Here is an 11,151-nt window from a genome sequence, read left to right as displayed (position 1 = left end):
TGATAAAAAATGTGTCCTAATGGATTATGAGGACCTCTATTAACGTTTTTGAAGTAACAAATTGCCGAGTTAGCAACAACCATATAAATAGACTTGAATGGAATTCTAATTCTATAACTCAGCAACAGCCATCTCTCAAAACCCACTGCTCCCTTTACCCCCATTATGGACATTACGGAACCACTATGATTCATCCCCATCGTAGCTGGACATTAAATATGAAGCACCCAGCATCACCCAATTCCCTGTACAGTGCACTAGGGCCCTGGTCAAAAGTAGTGGACTATATAGGGAATAGGGTGTTGTTTGGGATGCACACTGCATGTGTGAAGGAGAGAGAAGGTCAAGGTTGTTGTGTTCATAATTGGATAAATAGAGAATTAGAAGGGTTTTGGGCCTGGTTCTCAAACCAGTGGCTCACTAAATGAGATTACACACTCTGGGGAAGAGGAGTGGCTGTCACTACACTCTGGTAAAATGAAACAGGGGTTGTGTGTGTGAGTGAGACAGAGAGAGAGAGATTGGTAATAGTAGGGATAGTTGTGGTATTAGTGTAAATAACAGTGGCAGCATTCATTTTAGTAATAATAGTTGCTTGTTATTTTTCATGTTTAACCAATTATTGATTATACTTTCTATTACTATCCACTGTTATCAGTCTAGTTTTATTTATATTATTTCGTTTTTACTATTCTATTTTATTACAATATGAAGTATATTGAATACATTGATGGTTTGTTTCTCATGCCAATAAATGAATTTGGATTTGAGAGAGACCTTTTAACAAGTTCCCTGAACATACAGTACCCATTGATTTCACAGAGCTTCCAATACTCCCACTAGAGCAATGAACAGACTTTAAGAGCTGCAGGCTATAGCAGCTCAGACGTTGAGCAGACATCCCTAATGGTTACTGGTAGAGCAGAGCAGACAGTTCATTAGATTCAGATTCAGGGAAGCCGTTGACACAATGATATGGTCTGCGTTCCAAATGGTACTCTTTTCCCTACATAGCGGACTACTTTTGACGAGAGCCCTACGAGCCCTGGTCAAAAAGTAGTGTACTGAATAGGTGTGCCATTTGGGACGGGGCCCATGGCGGCTTAATACGGCAGCGAGGGATCCCATGGCTCTTCATCACCAGCCTTATAGTAATTCAATTATACCAGGCTGACAGCAAATGCTCTCTTATTGAAGAGGGTTAATTGCTGTTAAGGGGGAGAGATTCAACAGATCTAATGGCAGCTCCTCTCCTGCCCACCACCCCACCCCACCCCACCCCACACCACCCCACCCCACACCACCCCACCCCACCCCCACACCACCCACCCCACCCCACCCCACCCCACACCACCCCACCCCACCCACGCGCCCACGACAGAGTGCTAAGATGTCATTTGTTTGTGTTGCTTTTTATTTCGAAACGTATAAACATCGAAGAGCTTGATGTATGTTTGTACCATTTCTGTGTAACAGCCTTTGGCCTCTTGAGGGAGAGAGAGAATGAGATCTGTATGTTTCCATGGGACTATCAGTGGGCTTTTTTTGCTCATTCAGGTGAAGTCATTGTAAAGCCTTGTGTTGTATAGTGCAGTGCATTTAGAAAGTATTCAGACCCCTTCCCCTTTTCCACATTTCATGTTACAGCATTATTCTAAAATTGATTAAATATCCCCCCTCAATCTACACACAATACCCCATAATGACAAAGCAAAAACAGGTTTTGAGAAATGTTTGCATGAGTATTCAGACCCTTTGCTATGAGATTTGAAATTGAGCTCAGGTGCATCCTGTTTCCTTTGATCATCCTTGAGATGTTTCTACAAGTTGATTGGAGTCCACCGGTGGTAAATGATTTTGACATGATTTGGAAAAGCCCACACCTGTCTATATAAGGTCCCACAGTTGACAGTGTATGTCAGAGCAAAAACCAAGCCATGAGGTCAAAGGAATTATCCATAGAGCTCCGAGACAGGATTGTGTGGAGGCACAGATCTGGGGAAGGGTACCAAAAAAAACTGCAGCATTGAAGGTCCCCAAGAACACAGTGGCCTCCATCATTCTTAAATGGACGACGCTTGGAACCACCGTCCAAACTGAGCAATTGGGGGAGAAGGGCCTTGGTCAGGGAGGTGACCAAGAACCCGATGTTCACTCTGACAGAGCTCCAGAGTTCCTCTGTGGAGATGGTAGAACCTCCCAGAAGGACAACCATCTCTGTCAGAGGGACCATCAATCATGCCTTTATGTAAGAGTGGCCAGAAGAAAGCCACTCTTCAGTAAAAGGCACATGACAGCCCGCTTGGAGTTTGCCAAAAGGCACTTAAAGGACTCAAGATTATCTGGTCTGATGATACCAGGATTTAACTATTTGGCCTGAATGCCAAGCGTCACGTCTGGGGGAAACCTGGCACCATCCCTTTGGTGAAGCATGGCGGTGGCAGCATCATGCTGTGGAGAGTAAAGGGTTTGAACACATGTAAACGTGATATCAGTTTGTTTTTTTTGGGGGGGGGGGTACATTTGCAAACATTTAGAAAAAACAGTTTTTGCTTCGTCATTATGGGCTATTGTGTGTAGATTGGTGAGGAATCCATTTTAGAATAAGTCTGTAATGTAACAGAATTTGGAAAAGGACAAGGGGTCTGAATACTTTCCGAATGCACTGTATATCGGCTTGTTCACAATATTTGAATTTCATCCCTTGAATTGACCGAATTGAAATGACATGAAATGCATGTAGCTCCTTCCACCTCATTGATTGGCCCCTCAGGCACCGTGGAGCCTGGTTGGTTGGTAAGACGTTCCGTAGATATCCGCTCTGTAGATCCGCCTCAACGCTGCAGTTTCTGATAAGTTCTAACAGATCTGACCATTACACCATAGTCCTCCATCAACACCAGCATGTCCTTCAGTCTACCCGGCAATGGAGCTGATGATCAACCTACTAACACATCTGCATAAGGTTTGGTGTACAGTACTCACGTCTGTCCGTGCCACATCAAAGTTGATTTGTCATGATGCACATGATATAGTGTAGCGTACACAGTACAAGAATATGCTTATCGCAATCTCTTCCACAAATGCATTCACACAAACACAGATATGAAATTATAAGTATTAAGTACACAAACAGTACAGTGAGCAATGTCATTACATACCTACCTACCACAGCTTAGTATAGTTTTTGTATTATGTTTCTCTGACCTGGTTGCCAAAGGTGCAGGGGCCTTCCTGTGCCAGCGAGCTTGTAAATGAGAAAGCCAGCGACTGACAAAAATACTTTGATTGTGCCGCAGCGTCCACAATGAAAAATTCAGCACCTCGCTTCGCGTGTTAAACTTTAATGTCCGTATGCACTCACCCCTGGTCCTCACATGTGATGGTAAGTCAGGCTTACTGAACCTTGGTTACGGTTCATCACGCTTTTCCAAATGGCAAGAGACACTTGGACGTCTGTTACGGAAGCTTCAGGAGATTGTGGACGTACTGTAAAACCTCTGCCGTACATCTTCATCGCATGTGTTAATTCCCGTAAGGGATCATAAAATCAGGAGGCTTCATTTTCACCAGACATGTATGAGAAATGCCATTGTGACTTTGTGTCCATATAACATTTAAAACTGGAGCAACTGTCAGTGGAAGTTGTTTCCTGGTTGTGGTCGGTCCTCTTGCCGTCAGTGGAAGTTGTTTCCTGGTTGTGGTCGGTCCTCTTGCTGTCAGTGGAAGTTGTTTCCTGGTTGTGGTCGGTCCTCTTGCTGTCAGTGGGAGTTGTTTCCTGGTTGTGGTCGGTCCTCTTGCTGTCAGTGGAAGTTGTTTCCTGGTTGTGGTCGGTCCTCTTGCTGTCAGTGGAAGTTGTTTCCTGGTTGTGGTCGGTCCTCTTGCTGTCAGTGGAAGTTGTTTCCTGGTTGTGGTCGGTCCTCTTGCTGTCAGTGGAAGTTGTTTCCTGGTTGTGGTCGGTCCTCTTGCTGTCAGTGGAAGTTGTTTCCTGGTTGTGGTCGGTCCTCTTGCTGTCAGTGGAAGTTGTTTCCTGGTTGTGGTCGGTCCTCTTGCTGTCAGTGGGAGTTGTTTCCTGGTTGTGGTCGGTCCTCTTGCTGTCAGTGGAAGTTGTTTCCTGGTTGTGGTCGGTCCTCTTGTTGTCAGTGGAAGTTGTTTCCTGGTTGTGGTCGGTCCTCTTGCTGTCAGTGGAAGTTGTTTCCTGGTTGTGGTCGGTCCTCTTGCTGTCAGTGGAAGTTGTTTCCTGGTTGTGGTCGGTCCTCTTGCTGTCAGTGGAAGTTGTTTCCTGGTTGTGGTCGGTCCTCTTGCTGTCAGTGGAAGTTGTTTCCTGGTTGTGGTCGGTCCTCTTGCTGTCAGTGGGAGTTGTTTCCTGGTTGTGGTCGGTCCTCTTGCTGTCAGTGGGAGTTGTTTCCTGGTTGTGGTCGGTCCTCTTGCTGTTAGTAGAGATGCGTTGACAACCATAGAACCAGGTAAGGTCGTCGGACTTCTCCTCCTCACATCTGAAACCCCCATTTTCTGTGCCTTCTTCATACTTTATTTGCTCAAATCTGATTTCCCAATGGCTTATATCAACTGCAAACTTCCTGTCCATGTCAGCAGTAGAGAGGAAACTGTGACAGCGATATTGGGGCTCTGCAGGAGAGGCATCTCTTAAAATCAGACTAGAAAAACCAGTCCCATTTTGAGTGCAATCAGAACACTTGATGAATGTGAGTTGACAGCAATGTCACCTTATTTTAAGAGTCTGTAATAAACTATTTATAAGGCATTTATAAATGGTGTGTTCACCATATGAATCATTAGTACTGTTTTTGCAATGTAAAGTGAGCGCCATTTGTTCTTTAGAAATGCTTTCAAAATGTTTGGAGTGACCAGTGTAATTTCAATGTGGGAGTAATGATTAGTAAATGGCGAGCAAACTTTTTGTAAATGCCTTATAAATGGTTTATTATGGACCGCAAAGTGTTACACAATACCTTTAAATAGAGTCAGGTCATTGCCAGGAATGGCTTTTTATAATGGTGCATTTTGATGAGTTGACTTCATGTTTAAGTAAAAAAGACAGCTTCCGAATAGCCATTTTTGAATTTTTTATTTGCATTATCATACAGTAGGTACAAATTACACTATTGATTACAAGGTAAGTAGCTCAGACTCGCTTTCAAAGGGTTTTTGGGGAGAATGAACATAAACCATTTGCAAAATACAATATATTCTTTCTTTTACAAGTCTATGTAGATATCTAAATCATTATGTACAGGGACAGAAGAAGCGCTTGGTTTGGACATGAATCAACCGAGAATGGGGGAAGAGGTTGGCTGTTTCTCAGATGGCATCCTATTCCCTATATAGTACCCTACTTTTGACCAGGGCCTATGGACAAAAGTAGTGCAATATATAGGGAATAGGGTGCCATTTGGGACACAGCGCGTAGGAGCTAAGGCAAAGGAAAATATATAGCAGGATGTAAACGAAGGTGAAAAAGAACACATTTGGCCAATTCTTTCCCCAGTACGTTTTGGGAGGATTGGAAGGGGCAAGAAGGGCAGGTAGGTGTCAGCCTGTAGAGGCGAGTTTCTCGGACGAAACTGCTTCCATGAACTGATTGGATCTTGAAGGAGAAGGGATGAGGGCTTTGTCAGCAAGGGAATGGATCGATTGTCCAGGCACTGAGGAAGGGGGGAGGAATGGAAGGATGGACAGAGGAGATGAGCTACCCAGACAGGGGGGGGGGGGGGGGGGTTAACAGGCCAATAGGATGAGGAACGGGGTTGTTCACCAATCAATTAATCACTCATCCACACACTCACTCATTTATTCACTCAACAGCCACTCATTTATGGTTTCCTTCCTTCCCTCTCTCACACGCACATGTAAACACACACACTGATTGATAGGCACAGGGAGTTAAGGTAAGGGGTAAGCAGGCATGGTATTGCCGAAGGGTCATACTGCTGTCCGGCTATAAAGCATAAAGGTAAACTCCCACAGAGGTGTAGGCTGCTAACATGACATAAAAAAACAATACCTACAAGAAACGACTGCCGGATTGTCTGGCATCAGAACCATTTCGACATTATTTGAATGAGCAATTCCTTAGCTACATATTTTTAGCGAGAAGCACATGGGTCGGAAAGACGTTGTGAAATGTGGTGTTGGCACGCTCTCTTGGACTAACCACTAAGAGTCTACCAGGGAGAGACATCTGTATTGACGAGTCATCGGCATTGAAAAAAACATGTGTATTGACAACACATCGGTATTGATAAGATTTCGGTATTGACGGTCATTGGTATGACTAGAGCTAGTGCAACGCTGCTATTGTCGGGTTCTGGCTGTTTCATGTTTGGCACAGTTACGAGGTTAGGAAAAGGTTTATAGGAGCAAAAGTCGAGGGAATTGTATAAATCTAGCAACATTTGGATGTTAAGATATGAATTGCTATGATGATAATTCCGCAAAACATTCCTGTATCACTTGAGCAGAATCTATAACCAAACAAAAAAACGACGACAATACAAATAATGTAAATTGTATTTTTTTTTTATACGAACAAACAATACTAACGATAAGAAGAAACAAAATCCCTTCATTGAGACACTAGAGAGCAAGTTGTCCCATCTGGTCTAGTACAGAGACGTGTTTAGGAGTTCCCCTAAACACATATCTGTAGTCAGATTTGACCATAGCCTCCTAATTGTGAATGGCTAGGATTAGGGTAGGTTCAGCTGATCTTGGATCTGGTGTTTGGGCAGAGACTCCTTGCTATCCAACCACGGGCCTGGTTACTGGTACTGAGTATCATGCAGCATTTATATCATTTTGTTCAACTTATTGTTAAATCCTCACCAACAACATGCAGATACAAGAGCCAGGCATACATTCAGTCAACTCAGTCAGCGATCGCATTCAAGGACATCGGATATGTGCGATGGAGACGAGAGCAAACGGAAAACGTTTGATAATTGCGGCAAAAGTCGTCCAGATGTTTCTCTCGGTTTGCTAATCCCGACCGACTCGATTAAAAGACTTTGTCACCTAATTGTTACAAAGATAATATTTTGGGGTGCTTTATTTTTTTACATAGAAATATGTTAACCTATCTAACATAATAAAATCACATTCAGTTGTTGGTATAAAATCTGCGAGATACTATACTTTTTGTTTTTTAAATAGCTCATTAATATTTACAAAAGAGTTAATACACTGGTATGTGTTACACTAAAATATTAATTAGAACTAATTGGGGGGAGGGGGGTGCATGACATCACATAAAAGCAGAAAAGGGAACTAATCGTTTTAATAACGTGATACTCTAGTCGACATGGTTAGAATGGCGTTATAGCCATGTATAAGGGTATAAGCATGCAATATAATATTGCACGGTTCATTGAGTAAGCAAACAATAACTCGACATCAATTTAAATTTAGTCGCTACCTCTCGCTCTCTCTCTCTCGCTCAAAAAAAAAAAAAGAGTTTTAGGTAATTTACTTCCTAAATCCTCAATAAATTTCCCTTGGGAACTTAACATTGAAGGACTTCTTCAGGTTAAAGAGAATCATGGCCATTGAGGGCCTTTTTGATAAGTGGGCAGAGTGACAAAGTCGGGACAGGAGGATAGTAAAAAAAGGCTGTCACAAAGTAGTGCTACCTGATCACCATTTGCTTTTGGAACGACCACCTTTATACCTCTTAACCTGTGATTCTTGTGTAGGTGTTGAAAGAAGATGGGACTGTTGCACTGCCTACTTCCTCCAACCACAACTTCTACTGCGTTCTGTCTCAATGTCCACTCACAGTTGTAAACCTAATGACAAGATAACCATACAACCTGGAGTTCAAGGTTCAAGATATCCCTGTGTTAATGTAATGTGTGTGTAGAGATGTATGGTCTTAATTTGAGCCAGTTTGCTACAGCAGGAAAATAATCCGTGCGGCTACAGGAAATGTGAGTTATTATGTGGATTATAATTGATAGCCTTTTTTATTTTTTATTTTTTAGGGGTTGATACATTTTTCGTAAGGGAAAAAAAATCAAGTCTGAAATGTCTAAGTGGAAATTAAACTTCAGAAGCCTTTTTAAACCTCAAACACATTACACATTTTAATTTGCAATGCAGGAATTTTTCCTGCAATGGGGTGATCAAATTAAGATCCTACATCTGTATGTGTGTGTTATTGTTAGTGTGTCATGATATTCGTACTGGGTGTGTATTATTTGATGTATATTGAAACATAGGGGCACCTGTAATGACAAATACTGAAATCAACATAAGGTAAAACTGTAAACATAGTCTCCCTGTACTGACCTCATATTTGGCTCTGACCCAATAGCTCAAAACAAGAGATTATGTTTGTAGTTGCCTTGGGTTTCAATGGAGACTAGTATAGCCAGTACAGGGTTTAACAAGAAGTTAACCCTTCGCTCTAGAATCAGAAAAAAAAACTGGCATAGTTTCATGGGTTTTGTCCCCACACATTCAAAACAACAGGTCAGTCATCTCAATATTTTTCATGATTCATTTCAATATCTATCATGATTCATTTCAAACAATTGCCCATCCGAAAACAAACACAACAGGTGGGTGGGAAAGTATATCAACCCTACATACATCTCCTTCCTCAAACCTTCACCCTCCCCCTCACCATTAACACACAGCACTTCCACTCACCAACTCCTCTCACTCAGAGCCCCAAGTCCCATTCCTAGAGGACACATCATTAATACATTGATAGAGGAACTCAAAATGGCGGTTGATATCAGGGTCTGTGTTGTTGTGGAGTTGGACCAGTTTTGGTGATTGGGAGTTTGGCTTGAAGAGGCTGCAGTTGGTGGAGGGTTAGTGCTAGATAGGGAGCAGAGGTAGGAAGGGGGTCCGTGGCCCCCTCCCCCTCATACGGTGTGCAGGGAGACCAGGGAGGGGTGCACAAACTGGGGGTTGATGAAGGAGAAGCCTGAGAAGTCGGCTTGGTCGATGTTGGCGATGACCAGCTGGTCGGGGGGCGTGAGCTGGGGCTGGGTGCGCGTGAAGAACTTGTCGAAGTTCTCCGCCCCTTTGCCGCACTGCGAGAGAGGGATAGAAAGAGAGAGGGGTAGAAAGAGAGAGGGGTAGAAAGAGAGAGGGATAGAAAGAGAGAGGGGTAGAAAGAGAGGTTTTAAAATGGGAGGCGTAGGTGGCTGCAACTGTAGCATACGGAACACACAAAGGTAAGAAATACTGTACATGTGCAAATGTGAAACTGGGCTTCATTATATATCCCTCCACCTCCATCGCCTGGTCTGCTAAACGAGAGAACGGGGGGGGGGGGGGGGAGAACATTTTGCACCTGATACCGCTATTTCTACCCCTATTCTCCCCCTCCTGTTTCCATGCTAACATCACATGACATGCTCTACATCCCAGCCCGAGTCCCAAATTACACCCCATTCTCTTTCTTTCAACCCTTTAGAGCCCTATGGCCCTAAAGTAGTGCACTATAGAGGGTGTAGGTTGCCATTTGGGAGGAAACCCCAGTCACCTGGATTGTAATGTTTTTAATGCAATTGAATCCAATGGTTTAAAAAGTAACATTGGCGCGCAGCTGTGAAACACTAACCAGTACTGCACAAACAAGCCTTTGGACAGAGTCGCAGAGGGAATTGAGGGAGATGTCAGGACCTCTACAGTCAAACACGCCTTAGCCACTTCTGACCTAGGAACCTGTTTTGATCGAGCTCCTCGTGTTGTTTGGATGTACAGCGGGGTCTGTAATTATTGACACACTTGATTAAGTGCGACTCCGTTGGTGCAGTAGGGTTCGATTCCCACAGGGGACCAATATGAAAATGTATGCACTCATTACTGTTAGTTGTGCTGGGTAAGAGAGTCTGCTAAATGACTCAAATGTAAATGTAAAATAAAGATGAGCAATAACAACGGTGTTAAATAAATATGACCCCTACCGTTTTGAAAAAAAAAAGATTACTATTGAAAATATATTATTTTCTCTGAGCAATTGTATGTATAAAATACTTTCCATTTTTTTCTTGCACATACAATAGTTGAATTATTTCATACAGTCCTTATTGCTAATCTTTACCAATAATTTCACACCCCACTGTATATAGAGGTCTTATGTAACATCTCACCTCAAATGTCAAATCTGATTGCGTTGCGACAGAGGAAAAGCTCACTTGAATCAAAATAGCCACGCGGCCAATCGATGTACAGCGGGGTTGTCAAAGGGTTAATTGGCGCGTTGACAAGAGCAGAGAAAACGTCTGCAACTGAACGTGAGAAATGTGGAGCAGCTTTCATCGCGACTGTAAAGACGGGGCTATCCAAACCTGTCAATGGCAGGGAGACGTGTCAGTCGAGGGGGGTGGTTGGATTAGCATTCCGCAGCTAACAAGCCAAGGTCAACTACATGAACGCTCTGGGAGCATATGGGTGAAACATCTCACTTCTGTCGTCTGCAAGATGATAGTCCTAGAAAACATACAGCATGCGATGGATTTGTATGTATGTATGTATGGATGTATGGATGTATGTATGTATGACGTAGTTCTCAATGGCGTCACGCCAGCATTCAGTTGTCTTATTTAAAATTGTGTTGTGTATGTTTAAAAAGAAACTGCAAAATGGGCAGAGAAAATGGATTTACACTTCACATTTGAGTCATTTATTAGCAGATGCCCTTATCCAGAGTGACTGGGGAATACGTCTGCTTACGCATTGTGTGTGGTTGTTACATGACAGTATGGCAATACATCTGAATAAGAGCAGCTGCTCTTGCCCTACGGCATTGCTGAAGAACATTAGGGCGACTGGGACGCAAATGGCACAAAATGGCCGCCAACACCAAAAATACCGCTGTGAGCACTGCTGTCAGTCGCGTCACACTTCTGACACCCTTAAAGCGCCTCGCGCTGTGGCTTGAACTTGTGGAGGCCTCAATTCCACTTCGTGACACAGTGTGCCTTCTAACAGTCGATACGTGAAGGCCTGTAGAGTTTGGAACACTTCTTTTCAAAGGCAATCTCCCCCCCCCCAAAATGGTGGTTTATTTTGGAGGATCCTGGTGCGTAGGTTGCAGTGATTCCCTCTTGGGTTGGGGTCTTAAGAGTCTAAGGATTGTCGCCAGTACCTTTGGTACCTTGTCGCCAGTACCAA

At 43.4% G+C, this 11,151-nt stretch overlaps 1 protein-coding gene across 1 annotated transcript in view; it reads right to left on the bottom strand.

The window, feature by feature from the left end:
* Positions 1-5,074: 5,074 nt before the first annotated feature.
* LOC124015685 (protein kinase C alpha type-like) overlaps positions 5,075-11,151 on the bottom strand; it is a 221,383-nt gene continuing 215,306 nt past the window's right edge. The window contains exon 17 of the mRNA XM_046331087.1: positions 5,075-9,062. Within this exon, the coding sequence (XP_046187043.1) occupies positions 8,892-9,062 (171 nt within the window). The 3' untranslated portion in view covers positions 5,075-8,891. The remainder of the gene's footprint in view (positions 9,063-11,151) is intronic.

The sequence above is a fragment of the Oncorhynchus gorbuscha genome, linkage group LG26 (genome assembly GCF_021184085.1).
Source record: "Oncorhynchus gorbuscha isolate QuinsamMale2020 ecotype Even-year linkage group LG26, OgorEven_v1.0, whole genome shotgun sequence".
NCBI lineage: Eukaryota > Metazoa > Chordata > Actinopteri > Salmoniformes > Salmonidae > Oncorhynchus > Oncorhynchus gorbuscha.
Note: the sequence above shows the minus strand (reverse complement) of the source record. Positions and strands in the feature narration are given on the sequence as shown.